The sequence below is a fragment of the Falco biarmicus genome, chromosome 3 (assembly GCF_023638135.1).
Source record: "Falco biarmicus isolate bFalBia1 chromosome 3, bFalBia1.pri, whole genome shotgun sequence".
NCBI lineage: Eukaryota > Metazoa > Chordata > Aves > Falconiformes > Falconidae > Falco > Falco biarmicus.
Window position 1 is genome coordinate 38,601,039 of NC_079290.1, and position 16,655 is coordinate 38,617,693.

The 16,655-nt window shown below is 36.2% G+C and overlaps 1 protein-coding gene across 3 annotated transcripts in view; it reads left to right on the forward strand.

The window, feature by feature from the left end:
- PEX2 (peroxisomal biogenesis factor 2) overlaps positions 1-16,655 on the forward strand; it is a 40,131-nt gene that overhangs the window by 11,594 nt on the left and 11,882 nt on the right. For 2 of the 3 annotated variants that reach the window (XM_056331694.1, XM_056331693.1), the window contains one exon: positions 8,401-13,178. In XM_056331694.1, the coding sequence (XP_056187669.1) occupies positions 8,423-9,337 (915 nt within the window). In that variant the 5' untranslated portion in view covers positions 8,401-8,422 and the 3' untranslated portion in view covers positions 9,338-13,178. Of the gene's footprint in view, positions 1-8,400; positions 13,179-15,114; positions 15,319-16,655 lie in introns of those variants that run through there. The other variant, XR_008820745.1, reaches the window with a different exon arrangement.

Genomic DNA, 16,655 nt, shown 5'->3' on the forward strand with positions numbered 1-16,655 from the left:
TGTTTTATCAATTCTGGCTCTTCAGAGCTTGTTTTGGTTCTATAACTTGAAGTCCTAATATTTTGACTCTGGCAGGTAGTTCATGGAAGAAAAGTCAATGAGCTATTGTTATGTTTTCTTGCTGTCTCCAGCTATTCATTGTATCCCATTTTATGATATCCAAGTTTACTGACTTAAAGTTGGAAAAGCAACATGTGATTTGGATGTGTCTTGGACTTGGTCTTTGGACATTAAATGTAACTAGCATTTAAAATTCTGAATTTGTCACTAGTTTCTCACACAGCCTCCTTAGTGAAAAATCCTAATTTCATCTATAGGATTGATTTGTTTTTCCTTTATTTTGTCTATTTTGAGAAGTAGTCCTGCCTTCCAGAATTAAATAAATAATGTTTTCTGTGATTGCAGTGTATTACTGGTTTTTCAATTCATGTTAGTAGTTAGTCCAAATGATTAAAGAATCAGTTTATATTCTTTACAGAATGGTAGGTATTTAGCTGAAGTATACAGAAATCCAGACAGTAATACAAAATCAATCTTTTGTAAGGTTATTTGGGGTAATGATATAGTAGTGATAAGTTAATTTTACAGTGATTAAGAGACAGCACAGTTGGGGCTCCCAATTAGACTTTGATCTGAGGATATTTCTCTTTACACTTGATGAGCAAGAAAGATGAGAATTAATGGTAAGACATGAGGCTTTGAGCAGAAGGGGTCCAGATTCTGTGTTCTATTAGGAGAATTGGTGTATCCAGTTAATTTTAAAATTTTCCTTTACATACAATTTGATTTCTTATCACTTAGTTTATTGATTGCAAATTGGCATCTAAAATGTACTCTGCTATTGAGAGTAACTGAAAAGAACAGTTAAATGAAATACTTTTTCACAAAAAAAACCCCACAACAACAGAAAAAAAAAGACAAAACAAAAACAAACTACGAAAAAACCTACCTGATTTTAAACAAACAAACAAAAAAATCTCAACAGTCTTGTGGTTGGCAGAAAAATTGTTTTCATTGCTATCTGTTGATACCCTAACTCTGTGAACATAAAAGGAGGGATAGTAGAGCCACAGGTATGGCTTGCAAATGCTATTGCTCCACATCCAGTATGGCAACACTGAATGCGCAATACCGAATGTACTGTAGGCGCCTGAAGAAACAAGAAACTGTGCGTTAGTGATATTTTCTACAGAGAGGGTACAATTCTTAGCATGCCCACCACATACTACTTTCCCCTGCCAGTGTCATAGATCTGCATGCTGCAACTTGGCAGAATCTAGTCTGAAAAGGCTAAAAAATGGTTATGTTTAATGTATGTCCTGTTGTTTCTTTATGTTGAGATAGTTTATAATAATTATAATGAATGTTAAAGAGACTTGATATATCAGGAATTCTTCAGTGGCCTGGAAATCAAAAGAATTGTCCAGGCAAAAATAATGCAACATGATTAGCGATGAATGTAAAGGAATAGTATAGGAATGTTAGAATAACATCAGTGAATCTAAAGAGTAAAACAAGTTTCAATTTACAAAGCACAAGAAAAGATCCAAAAATCTAAGAGGAGGCACAAAGGGATAGGTCCATTACCTAGATCTGTTATTAAATAAGAAAGGAGAACAAGTAACAGGTTTTCAGAGACTGGTTCTTTTATAAAGAGATATATTGTGACCAGCTACTTTTATAAAATTAATCTTAGGAAATAAGAGTGGAACCAATTCACAGAAAGAATAGCCTAAGGAATCTTAATATAGATGTGCTCAAGTGGCAAATCCTAATAAAATTCATCCTAGAATGATTGAGGAATTAAGTACTACTGATTTTTTAATTTATTTATTTATTTAATGTCCTAGAGGATGAAAACGGCCAGCAAAATGGGTTTGTGTGTGTGGTTTTGTGTCTCTTTACTCTTCTGTTAAGAGAATTATTGAAGCTGTTGGTTTCAATTCCGAATAAAGATTTGGGAGTAAATATTTTAGCAATTAACTTGTATCTAAAAATGTGTAGAAGAGAGATTGTAAAACAGCCAGTATGGTTTGACATGACGTGTTCATATGAAACCTCAGTCTGTTTCTCCTCAGAAAGGATGACAAGCTTAGTAAGTAAGAAGAAAACTTCGAGCCCAATACAGCTTTATTTTAATAAAGTCTTTTTCCTTACATAAGCAAGCTAGAGAAACATGGTATCAATACTATCTCCATTAGACGCTAATATTATCAGCATCAAGTTGAAAAATTGCCTTTACAGAATAATTATCTATAGTACCCTGTCAAGATGAAAAGGCATTAATGAATTGGATGATCGAAGAGAACACACACTTACTGGAGAGGGGTTGAAAGTTTTGGGTTTTTATAATTTGTTTTGAACATAAGATCTGAATCCAGAATAACTCCTGATGAATTTGAAGAGAATCTCTGAAATCAACAAGATTAAAAGCAATATAGGCTAGCATAAAGCACTGCATTTAAGAGGAAAAGATCAAATGCCTTAGTACAAACCAGGAAATAATAATTCAGACAGAAAAATGGCAGAAAAAGATTTGAAGATGTAGTGGACCTTGAGGTAAATACTATGCTGCTGAAAAAAGTAAAGGTGTATGTTTCTGGAGGATCATACCAGGTATGTTGTAGGAAAGAGGATGTTATCTAATTTGGCAAATCATGTAGTTGGTCCCCTCACATGCCTGACTGCTTTTTCCTCTCAAGAAGATGCAGACAAACTGAAAATTCTTCTCCATTGAGGTTACTGTATTCTGTGGAAGGAAAACCATCTTACTTTGTAGTAGGGATGCTTTAGACTGAATATGAGAAAAAGGTCCTTTATAATTATTAGGGTGATAAAACACTGGAGCAGACTACCTAGACAAAGTGTGGAATCAGCTTTCTTGGTAGTTAAACATCTGCCAACGTATTCTTGAGTCTGAATTCATACTGAGTTAGGATTGCATAGTCTCCTGTCCATTCCATCTCTGCATAAGTACAGTCTCAGACTACGTGTTTTGACAGCACAGAAGAGATTATCTAAAGAGTTAAATCATGAACTTCATGAAGTGCATGGGTGTGCTAATTCCTGCATCCTAAATACAATTTTAACTTGGAGCAGTAAGGAGCCAAGTTCATTTTCTACTTAAAAATATATTTTTATTTGGCTTCCCAAAAGTGTTTTGACTTTTCATACTTCAAAATATTTTCAAGCTTCCACATATGATATATGTCTGTCTTCTAATGATTAGGCTAGAAAAGCAGGAAATGCAATTGCAGTAGCACAGAGACAGTAGAAACCCCTTGATTACTCATCCACAGTGGAATTGCCCTGTGGAAAAAATGGTACCCTAGAGGTTATTTGGATTTATATATTTCTTCAGGCAAAGTTTACAGACCTGTAAATTTAAATGTAGAATTTTTGTGGGTAGAATGCATTGACAAATATGCCTGATGGTAATACATCTCATACTGATAGTCCCAGTACAGGTCAATAATAATGCTTATATTGATAGCAGCTCTGCAGGAGATGTTACTTGGTATTATAGCTAAAATCCATGTTATCCCCTTAATCATAATTACATTAATATTGACAGTCTGTTGACAATACTCATATTACTATTGATATATTTCTGTCAATAACATGTTTCCAAATAAAATATATTCATTCATAATTTGTATGATGCTCAATAACAGCACTAACATGTACCAGAAGAAACTCCTCTTTCCCTGGTGATATACAATAATTATTTTATTGTTGGTTTTGTTGCACAGTGTACTGTACAAGTGGGGTTGTTCAATTGTTTAGTTTAAGAAAAAAAAAAACCAAAACCAAAAAAACCCACAAACCACAACTATAGGTTATTTTAAAAAGAAGCTATGTGAGGGTTTTTTTCTGGGAGACAAATTTTTATTTTTTTTCTATGTGATATCTGTGATGGTATAAAATCAAGGTAGAACCTTTCAAGTGGTAGTCTCTGGTGTTTTGTTTTAAAGTGTATTTATGTAACAAGTTAATCACACATAGACCTTATTATGTATCTTCACCTGATTTTTGACTGTTCTGTTCTGATCATATAAGCTAAGCCTGATGGCATCCTAAACTGAGCATTGATATTTGTCTCTTTCATTACTGAGTGTACATTTCCTTTAACTTTTTTTTAAAAATAGAGTAGACAACATAAGGAAGTTAAAACATTAAGGACATGACAAACAGATTTTAATACAGAAATATGATGGAAAACCAGCATTCTCTTTATAGTCTGTATAGCTCAGCAGAATATGGAATACAAAAATAACACTAAAAAAGTACAAGTTAAATGTCTGACACTTAGAGGCATTATCTGGTTTTAAACCAGGATAGTTTTCATTTATTACTGCTCTAGGACCGCTATTTTTGAAAACAGTATGAACTGAAAAATCTAACAGATTTCTGAAAGGATTCTGTATAGAGGAAGTATTTTTAAAAGGTAAAAATTTATTATCATTTGTTTATTATAACTTGAAAAAATGAACAGCATAGATCAAGAATATAATGAAAAATTCCTACTATAGCGAAGTAGAGAGAGACTAGAATTTAGGCATCTTCACTCAGTTTGTTACCCACATCGTTAGGACGTTTGCAGACATCCTTCATAGGAAAATACAGATCTCTGCTTTACTTTTTAATGTGGGAAGTATCTACCCTGTATGTGCAGTAAAACCTTAAACCAGTTTGGAAGTAAGCAGAGTGTGTGGCAGAATGCTTCGGCCTGTATGTAGCAGTAAGCACACTGAAATGTGCTTACACATTGAAGTCAAAGTTATATGGATATAAGCTTTTAAGTAAATAACTTGTAGGGACTCGTTAACAGCCATAGCCTATGGCAAACTTTCAGTGGTTTTGGCAACAAAGAACTTCAGAACAATGCCCAGTTTTATTGCTTAAATTGAGAATGCTTACCTAATTGTTCTTCAAAAAGGAAGCTTTCCTTACGTAGGAATGTTATAAGCATAACATCTTTGTTAGTTTTTGCCTGATACTCTTCCTTTTCCATATAGTTTGTATAAAAGTGACTTCAAAGTAGAATCAATCTGCTAGTTGATAATTCAGAAAGAGACATTAAATGTCACAGTTAAAGAGTATATATGGTGTTGATTCTAATTCTTTTAAAAAGGGGACTTGTTCGATTTTACAGAATTTCAGTAGTTTAACAAACAGTGCTTGGACTTGGTTCAAAAGCAGTTCCCATTTTCTGTATACAAAGTTCTAACACATTCTCACAGGTTCACGGAAGTTATTTCCTTTAAATAAAATTCTATAAAGGATCATGGACATGAAAAAAAAAATGTATTGTCACAAATCAATTAGTTTCTACAAGAGATGCACCAATTCTTGAGAAGATCAAGCTCCAAATTTCAGGGAAGAGCTTTATGACATCTAGGCCATCCTGCTGTGAAAACTGAGGGTAAATTCAATGTTAGAACAGGTAACTTAGAACATTGGTCAAGTTTTAAGAATTTCCAGAGCTGGAGATTTTGCAGTCCCGGTAGACAAACTGTTCCAGTCTCCTTATCTCCAATTAGAATTTCTCATGTAGCAACTTAAAACCAGTTGTCCCTCTTTCTTTCACTGCATTTCACAAAAATGTTTGACTTAATCTTCTCTGCAACCTTTAGGTAGTAGAAGATTACTATTAGATCACTGCTTCGCTGCCTTATCTTTGAGTTGAACAATACGAGTTCCTTCAGGCTCTCCTTATATATCAGGTGTTGGGGCTCCCCGATGATGTTACTGGCTGGACTCTTTTCCAGTTTGTAGACCTTTTTTGTAATATTGATAAAGAAGCAAAACTGGACTTAGTATCACAGGTGTAGACTTACCAATGCCAAATAGAGGGGAATAAGCACATCCTTCTAGTCTGCTAGCTATACACATGCTAAGGCACTCCAGTATTATTGATACAAGGATGCACTTGTGACTTGTGTTCGGCTTGCTGACTACCAGAATCCCCAAGTCCTTTTTTGCAAAGCAGCTGTGCAGTCAGCTCCCAGCCTACAGTGATCCATGGGTTTTCTTGCGTATTTCATGATCCATCATAATCCTGTGTGTTTTACCTTTTCCTTGGACTTAAGAAGGTTCCTGATGACCTATTTGTGACTTGCTGAGGTTTTTTTTTTAGATTGTTTGGCTACACTGGGGGGTGGAAATCTGCACAGATTTAGCATACCTTATTTATGAGAAATCTACAACAGCAGTTTCTCATAGCTCCTGGGACAGTGGAAGACAGCTGGAAAAGATGGTTGAACAGATGTTGGAAAATAGTCTTGGTAGATGGATCAAGAAAGCTGTTTAATGTCTCTTTCAAACAAGTTTAACATTTTAAAAGGGAGTTTTGTGTCTTGGGAATTGTATAGAACACTAGCAGGAGGGTAACTGAAATGAGTAGAACAGAGTGAAATGAGTAGAAGGGACTGAGGTGTTACCAGAAGTGAAGACACTAGACTTTTAGGGGTTACGAGTGAGTAGCACTAAACCAGAGTGGCAGGTTCCAGAGCAGACACTTATCAGAGGCTGTGGTTCCTAAAATGGGAGTGGGATGAGAAGATGAGGGTTAGGAGAGCAGATATTCATTGGAGCCGGAGTTTTTGAAGTCAAGATCCAGTATGGCTTGAACTAACCCTTTGATCACAAAGTGGAGGAGGTAGGTTATTGGGAAGATACTGGATAACCTCACTTCCTCTGCTTTGGTACATGCTACAAAAAAGGCAGAAGTGTGAGAGGGACAGACCTGGATATACTGGCTTGTATACCCTTGTATACTGGTTTGTCAGGCCAGTGCAGGTTAATGAAATGAACTCCATAGCTGTTTGCCCACAGGAGATGGCCATATACTACCTTCATCGAAATTTGGCTTGCTAACAAGAAGTGTAAAGAAACTGAGTGGAGCTATTGTATGACTTACCCATGTAGCCAGTCTTAGTTAATTGGAAACTACTATTGTACAGGTTACATTAAGGACAAAATTGTATTTCCTGTTGGCTTTGCATGATTATTTTCCTTACAGACGTGACCAATTACAGGTGTAGAAAGCAATAGGAATGATGCAAATAATGTTTTATACTGGGATTTAAAACTTGTGGTGCACTCTGTGTCAGCAAACAGTTACTGGTTTGAAGGATTTCTCTTTTTTTCTTTTTTTTTTTTTTTCTTTGGTATTCTTAGCATCGTTAGCAACCATTCCTATACAGGATCCTGTACAGCATCTTTTATTCAAAGCAGTCTTGTGTTATAGTAGGCCTTCCTTAAGGATTTGAAGCACTTTCTTCTGTACTTTCTCTAGAAGGCTGTTGACCCTTGCTTGTCAGTTATGCAAAGAATCTGGTTTAGAAGGTGTTGCATATTACCTGAAATATACCACTTCTCCTATATCACTTTGGGGTTTTTTTATGTGAATGAAAGGAACCAAAAATCAGTTACCCCACAATTTTGCATTACTGAGGCATCATCTGTATTTTGCTCTTGTGATTTATTGCATATTTTTTTTTAGTCACAGAATTCCATATACAATAACATTTAAACTAAGCAATTTAAACAAAAAAATATCTTTCTCTGTAATGCTTGAACAACAAGAGTATACATTTGTTGAAGTGGCTAGAATACATTAATCATCTTGCCAGGAAATTTGTTACACGACAAGTAACACAATCCCACACCTGTCAAAAAAACTCTAGAAAATATGTGCAGGCTTCAGTGATGTACCGTATGATAATTTATGTCTGAATACTGAATATTTCTTGAATCTCATGTAGTGATTCTTCTCTAAACAAATCACTGCCTTTATTTAGCAAGTTTATCATTCCCACCTTAATTTTCATTCATATATTTTTGTGTGTAATCTTAACTTTGTTAGTATTTCAGAGATTTTACTTTCAGCTGCAGCTACTGAGGTATTCATGTGGCAATATTTTCTATCCACCCCACTGTTCTCTCCTAGATCTTAGTCAGTATGTTAATTTTCCCTATTTCTCCATAAAACACTATATAGTTTTACAAGATAGTTTGATCTTCTATGTTAAGTTCCAATTGAACATTACAGTTATACCCAGCAATTATTTATTTATTTATTTATTCAACAAAATATTAAATCTGTGGAGTTTTCTAAATATCTGGAAGGTGTCAAACATTTCTCTAGAATAAAATACAAATATTACCATTTGTGAGAAATAGTCCAATATAACTTCTTTTGAGATGCAATTTTACACTGTTAATGTAAAGCTTCCTGAAAGGACTTGAGCATATTAATACAGCATTCTGAAGAAGCTTTTTTGTTATTTCTTGTTTACTACTGGTATATTAGAACTTTGTTATCTTTAGTAAGAATAAAAATAGGAAATGTTTCATTATGCTAAAATCTGTTTGTGTTTATTTGTTTATTCCTAGAAAGTGGGGGTTTCGTGAAGAAATGGCCTCCAGCACTGGAAGTGAAAAGAGTGTGAATCCTGTGCTAAGAATAAGTCAACTTGATGCTCTTGAACTAAACAAAGCTCTGGAACAACTAGTGTGGTCCCAGTTTAGCAGCTGTTTTCATGGATTTAAACCAGGAGTGTTGGCTCATTTTGAACCAGAACTTAAAGCATTTTTATGGCTTATATTATGGAGATTCACTATCTACTCTAAGAATGCCACTGTGGGACAGGCTATTCTGAATATTCAGTACAAGAATAACTTATCTCAGACAGAGAAATACCAGCCTCTGAGCAAACACCAGAAGTTATGGTATCTTATTTTCACTGTTGGCGGAAGATGGTTGGAAGAAAGATGTTATGATTTATTTAGCAATCGACAACTGCAATCATTCTGCAAAATTAAGAGTTACATTAACTTTGGAGCTGGACTTCTTAAACTTTGTGGACTTCTAAATTTTCTGATTTTTCTTCAGAAAGGAACATTTGCAACGCTTACAGAACGCATTCTAGGAATTAGGTCAGTTTTTTGCAAGCCACAAAGTATTCGTCAGGTAGGATTTGAATACATGAACAGGGAACTTTTATGGCATGGCTTTGCTGAATTTTTGATATATCTGCTACCACTTATTAACGTACAGAAACTAAAACTTAAAATTTCTTCATGCTGTTTGCCTATTGCAGGTGTTTCCAATAGTGAAAACACATTAGCAGCTCACTGCAAGGAATGTTCACTATGTGGGGAATGGCCTACCATGCCTCATACCATAGGCTGTTCACATGTTTTTTGTTACTACTGTATTAAAAGTAACTATTTATTTGATATGTATTTTACATGTCCTAAATGTGGCTCAGAGGTACACAGTCTTCAGCCACTGAAATATAAAATTGAAATGACAGAATTGCATGCCTGATACGAGCTTGATTTGGCTTTATACTGTACGTGAAATATTATGTTGACAAGATTAATGGAGAAATTCAGAAATTATTGTAAAACAGCTTAAAAGATAGTTTTGGAGACTCTGTAATTTGTTGTAACATACGTCTTTACTAGTCTTATTTTTTTACTGAGTAACTGTGCCGACTTGCCTCTCTGAAGAAAAGAAAGGAGTTCACCAGCTCTTTTACTCTGTCAGACTACTTGATCGCAGTTTGCTACCCCTGTGTTGTGAAGTCATTCCTCCTTAGATCTAGAGTCTGTCAGCCTGCCACTTCTTAACTGCATGTTATATACTCCCTCAAAGATAGAGAAGATGCCCAGTAAGCTTTTACTCATTTTGTGGATTTTCTCAAGCTTGTAAAAGCTTCTGCCATTACCAACTTAGCTAGCTAGTAGATAGGTTTAGTGGGAGGGGCATCCTTGTCAAGCCTAAGGAATAATTTTAATTTTGAATACTTTAAATTTGAATCCCAGTGTGGTGTTCTACTGTGAAAAGGAAAGGTATAAGATTAATTATCTCAGCAGATTAATAATAGTTTTCATCATATTCAGCTACCATAACAGACCATACTTTCTCTAAGTCAGAATTGCTTTCTTATCGATAGACCATAAGCTTTAAGTGATCCATTTGGTAGGCAGGTAGGTACTCCACTTCCTGTGCAAATACAGAGCACCTTCTAGAACTTCATGAGATGACTGAACTCATTTTCTCAGTTAGCTATGTTTGTGATCTTCAGTGGTGTATATATGACCACCTCCCACTTCTTACCTATAAAGCTGAGGGATGCAATCCATCATCCATTGGAATGTGGCAGCTACCCAAGGTAACCCACATTATTCTGAGTCAGAGACACTGGAGAAAATTGTTTACTCACAAGATGCTTACTTTGGGACTTGCCACTCTTCTGTTTTTGGTGTGGTCAAGGTGGCTACCAAACCTCTCTAAGAAGTCACTACCACACAGAAAAAAGATCACACACAGTTATGGGCATGTAAACTTATTAAAATAGGTAACTCTTCCTGTTCTTGACTATTACTATTTGGTTTCTCTGTTGGCTTTGTAATGTTTTTCTTATTCCCTGGTTTAACACTTCATCCATTTATTCTCTGACCTGATTTTATAAGATTTATATAAGATATATATAAAAGATATAAATTTATATCTTTTACAAGTTTTAAAAAATTACAGTCCTTTTTTTAACAGGAAGTCTTACCCAGAAAGGTCTCATTAACACAAAAAACATTGCGTCCTTTTTTGGCTCTTGAATTCTCAAAAATGTGTACGGTTAAACTAAGTAAATCACTTTATGGTGGCTGTGTTCTTGATTGGCTATCATCAGTAGTCAGTCCCAAAAATAGTGTGTAACAACTGACCCAATATCTTTGATCTACTTTTATGAAATGGTTTATTACATTCTTGAGTATCTGATTAAAACAACCCACGAGCCTATTTGTTTGAAGATCTTAAATTCTAGGGTTTGATCTTTAGAGTGACACACAGCACTTTCATCTGATGCAATTAAATATAGTTAGTGGGTTTGTAAGTATCTTTGGGCAGCCCAGAACTTCATTAATTCTGCTACTGTTCTGTGAGTCAACAGAGACTTCAGAGCAACTGCTTCCAGATACCGTGCTACAATATATTATTTGCCATCAAGCGTGTATATCAGCAGCCTGCCAAATTTCTGTAACCATTGCAATTTGAACCAGCAGGTACAAATCTGTCTTCATTAGAAGCATGGATAGTGGCGAGTTTGTTGGAGATGATCCTGGAGTTACTTGCTGGTCCTGCAGTGATTCTGTATGAATTGTCCCTCCACATCACTTAAAAGCTCTTCCCAAAGAAATGTATTGGCAACCCTGACTTTGGGGTGGGCTAATGTCCCAGAAAGGATCATCAGCATTTCTGTTACCTGTCCCTTTAACTATCTTTATTAAGATTTGTACACATTCAGAATCCATTGTTCATGGTTTGTAATCATAGCAGATTTCCTGTGGTGTCTTCATTCCTTCTGAAGTCACAGTGCAGTATTGTGTCACAGGAGCATGGGTTTTCTATATTGGACTCTGATAGCTGTGATGTTTTTCTTATGTGGGAGTTATTTCCTATTTAGAAATGTTTTTTTCCTGAATATTTAAAGAATGTTACCACCTTCTTGTTCATTCCACTCTCTGTCCTGCTGTATGCATTTCCCAGAGTTGGTTTGTCTCTTCCAGCTTCATGCAGATGAAATCCTAGTAAAATGTATACTCTGGTTTTCATCCCTGTTACAGTATCAGTACAAAACCTGTTTCTAGAAGTTTTGTACCTCTATTGTATAGCTGTCTTCTGCTGGCAGTGCTATATTGCATTTGGCTTCCCTGGTTTTCTTCTGGAATTTAACTTCTGATACTTATGATGGCTTATTATACCAAAGCATTGGCCTACTATTGTAGTACCTCTTCGTCAGTGTGTTAGGTTTGTAGCTCATATCACTGACCAAGTTTGTAAAGTCTACGTCTTATGATGTGTATAAACAGTTTGCATTACCCTAAGATCCTAGATCCTAATGTGTGGGATTGCTTCTTTTATTTTTCCATGCAACTAAGCAGGTACCATGCCTTTCACAGAAATAGAAGGTTTGGGAAGAAACTGGTTCCTTCTGTCAGGTATAGATTGGGGGTTTTTGTTTGTTTCTTTGCTTTAATCTACCATATGGTGAAACCTTCACTCTGTTGTAGTCACAACTCAGATTGATGAGACCAAGGTTTCAACTTGCGTATTGAAAAGCTCCTTGCTATGAGGTTAGCTTTTTAAGACTTCAAAATCAGTACTCAGCAGCTTCCTTACAGCAATGTAAAATCAAAAATACACTTTTTTTTTGTGTTGTAATTCTGTTTTGTGATGTCTTGTGCTATATAAACTGCAGAAAAGTCTTTTTTGAAGATATTAAAGAAAAAACATATTTTGCAGACTAATCAAAGGATAATTAATTTTACATACTAATTGCGTTAATAATTTGCCCTCATAAGCATTATATCTTCAGGTTAAAACTGCTGTAACAAAGGACATCTAGTTATGCTTCCTGCAGTAATTTTGGAATGTTAATCTCTTCAGTCATTTTTTCTAAACAAAAGGGTTTTAGTGTTCAGCTACCATGAGAATGTACTTCTGAGCAGTCATATATGCATCAGTGAAAATGGTAAATGCCTAGAATTTAAGAAAGCTAAAGGACCAGAACTTCCAGTCTTGGAGTTACAGCCCTGTATTAACATTTTATTTGTGCTCTGTTGTGTCTTTGTGTGCTATGTGAATGTTTTCATTGTATCAGAAATGAAAAAAATGAAGCCATAACTGGAACAGGCTATATTAATAAATATACTAGAAAACTTTTCATATCTTTGTTTGAATGAGAATTACCAGTTTTAATAAGGTGTGATTTTGGAAGCATTTAGATGAAAACAGTAAGCAAATGCTGACTTCTTGCTTCCACAAACCACCACCACTCCATCTATTCTATATACTTTGAGAGGTCTTAATGTTATGGAAGACTGAAAATCAGGAGTTTGAGCATCCTGTAAAAGAAATTACAGGGGTGATACCTGGTTTCTGCATTACCTGGGAATATTTCTTTATTTTTGCATAAGCCTGGAATGTGATAGGCAAGGATGATCTGGACAAAGTAATGAAGAGAAGATGTTAAAGGTGAAAGAAGTGTATTTCCTAAATAAAATCCAATGAATGTCCTTATTTGAGAATATTATTACAATTGTTATCTGGGATGTATCATTCTTATGAAAATCAAGTTTACAAATAAAAGATGCTTCTTAAGGAGGTTATGAAGTTTTTCTTTTTCCTAAGAGACTTTTTGGAAGGGTAGTTATTGCTTATTCAATGGTTTGTTTGTCAAGTGATTTCATGCTTTAGCATTTGTGAGACTAAAATGCAAAAATGCAGCTAGTTTATAGTTGCAGTTCACTTTAAAATTTTCAATTTTAGGTTCCAAGGCAAATTATCTTTTTAATAATTCTAGTTTTGGGCAGACTAGTCATAGCAATGATTTGTTACACTTTGCTGAGTGGTTGCTAGGAAGCTGTCTTAGCCTGTAAGTAAAAGAGAGTATTGTGGCATGACTGGACACACAGAATAGGGTCATATGGTTATTGCTATGATAGATATTAAAGCAGATGGTCATTTACTTCTAATAACAAAAATATGGTAGCCTGGGCTATTGCAAGTCACAGTGCATACACCCAAAACACTAGGGAGCAGTTTCAAAACGATGCTTCATTCCTTTTGAATTTCAATGCTGTGTGCATTCCCAGGAAAAATTTAGTAGAATTGGTCAAATAGATTACAACGGCCTGTCTTTATCTTCCCAAAAGTTGTCACCATCAAAACATCCACTTTAATTGTTACTGCAGTCCTGATAGTTTCTGCTATTCCAGGGGGGGCCACCTCCAAGGTGGGATCTGATGCAAGCCTGGCAAGGTGACCCAAAGCATAAGAGGTTTGTTGAAGGGATTTCTCTCAGGCTGGGACACTGGGACCAGATGGCTACACAAACATGCCGAGATACTTGCAGGGCATCTACTAAGGCCAAGCAGTGAGCTTTTCCATTGCTGGAGCACACCTGGGGTTTTGCACCTCTGCTCATAACTGCCTGTTCACTGCACACAGAATGCAGGCCCATTCAGACAGGAGATGTGGGCAAGCTTGTGCAACAGCAAGAACAGGTAGTTCTAGTTCTTGCAGGCAGTTTTTCATAAGTACAAAATCCATAGCGGTATACCTCTCTGATCCTGAGTCTGCTTAGAGAACAGACTGGTGCAAAGAATAGTAAAGGTGGCCAGTGTGCTACCATTCATCTCAAAGGAGTATCTACTTTGAGGGAGATATTGAAGGGTATTTCAGGAAAGAAAAAGTTGTCAGCAGCCAGGTAACCGCTCTGCATTATGCTGTATTGGAAGAGCTGCAACAGAGAACTAACTAATCATAGAAGTGGGAATAGTCCAGGAGAGGGGGAGAGACCATTGTCCTCTCTTCTGTCTTTTTCCTTACAACCTTCGTCTAACTTCAGACTGAAGAACCGCCAAGTTTAATCAAACTGACCAAAGTGGTCCTGTCATGTCCCCTAGCTTTTAGATGCTTTGCCAATAGCTGGTGTGACATCTTGTTTTGGGTTCTTAACTAACTAGTCTTTCAGGACTCAGTTTACCGAGAAAGTAGCATGACCTAGTCTTTCCAAATTGTTTATACATTTGGGAAGGGTACCTCTGGTATATAATTGTGCCAAGGATCTTACTCATGTATTGTCTTAATGGAAAAGTCAGTCTTACAGGTTCAATAGAAGTCTTCAGGTAAATATACCCGATTCCCTAGCAAGATTGCTAGCCTGCCCTGTGTAGTTAGTTGTCACATTTTTGGGGGCTTAAAAAAAAAAAAAAAAGGGTGTGCATAAAGGATCAGGTTTCTCTGCCAAAAGGCAGGGCAGTCCTTGGGACTAGCAACTAGGAGAGTGCCTATTACAACAGTCAGACAGTAAGTAGTGTTCGTGGCAGTATTGACTCTTACATTGGAATCTGTATTAGCACTAAAGACTTGCAAAGAGTTTTGAAACTTGCTCTGCTTTAAATCAGGTCTGCTGCCTGTTACATGATTACTCTGAAGGAATCGTCATATTACACACAGTCTTGATGTAAGGTCTTTAGTCATGGTTATGCACGGTGTTGCAGTAAGGTTGTCACTGGTGATCTCTATCTTACTTTCAGATGCATTAAACCACAACAGGAACTGAACATCTGACTGAACCTACTATGTGAGACCCAATTATCTGGGTAGAGATGCATGGCCGATGACAAGGAATAAGAAGCAGTGTTTATGATGCAGACCCAAAGGCTGATTAAGCTCTTCTGAATATGCTTTTGAATGGATGAAAAGGTTTCAGTCTGTCTGTGCTTAAGTAGGTTTCTCAAGTGAGTGACTACCTTAGAGTTATAATATCCACAAAACAGTCTCTGTAATTAGCAAAAGCATGTGTGATGTGAGCATGGTATTTATTGATAACTCCTAACTCCAGCTTCCTTTGATGTAGGCTCCTACCAAAAGTAAATCCCGTTGATTGTCCCATGTAATAGTCACATGGTTCAAAGATTCAGAGAGCAAATAATTGCCATTGCTTCAGGATAGTTTTCAGAATAGGGTCTAACATCTATGACTGTTACACAATCGGTAATAACAACCCATCCCTGATTTGTTCCATATTAACCCAAAGGATCAGAACAGGGCCAAACTAGATGCAGTGAGTGGTGTTGGATACAGGGATCAGAGCTCCAGAGGACTCTGGCTTCAGGGTAAGCAACATGAGGATTTTGAAGAAGGCATTTTCCATGCAAAAGCTTTGCACTGACTGCTGTTCATTCCATATACAGAGGATAAAATGGTCCCACGTGGTGAGTAGTATTTCTTCTCCAAAAGCAATGCTTGAATGGCCAGAGCATGCTGCAAATGCAAGCATGAGATGAGCAACTAGCCACGCAGCACAGCTTCTATTACATGCGTTGTGGAAAACAGTAAGTTAAGTCATACTTGGCCCTCTGTTTCCAGGTTTAAGCAAACCTGGCCATTGCAGAAGGTATAGATGGATCTGCAGCATGCCTTCTCAGTTACATCCTTTTCATAATCCCTGTGACTGATAGCAGCAACAGCCTACACCATAAAATAATTTCAAAGGTGGTAGATGCAACCATGCAAGGCACAAAGGAATGCAGTTTGCTCTCTGTGCCATTGCTTAGTGCCACAAAAACTCATCTTCATAAAAATAAAGTTGTAAGTTGATTCAAGAAAGACTGGTACATTAGCAGTACTTGCAGAACTGATACGGATGTCAGGACAAGGAGATAAGTATGAAGAAAATAACACTTGAAGTTTTTCACATACACAGCAAAACAGCTTTTGCTAAAGAAATGCAGAATGTATTAGTCATTAAAAATACATATCTGCACATTTCCAATCACCTACAGCTATTCCTGGAAATATTTGGCAGGGTGACATCTTTTACTTAAATATCTGAAAATACTGAGAGAAACTAAAAGATGGTAGCAATCAAACTCAACTCTTGTACCCATCTCCCAATTTAAGACTAGAACAATTATTTTAATTAAATTCTGAAAGCTCCACTAATTAATTTGCAGCCATAGAACTGTCTTAAGGCAGATTTGATTGTGAAAAGTTATTTTTCACATTCAAATGGTCAGTTCTTACCCCTGAGCTGTCAGTTTAACTCTTGCTTAAAAGAGGTTATTAGTGAAGG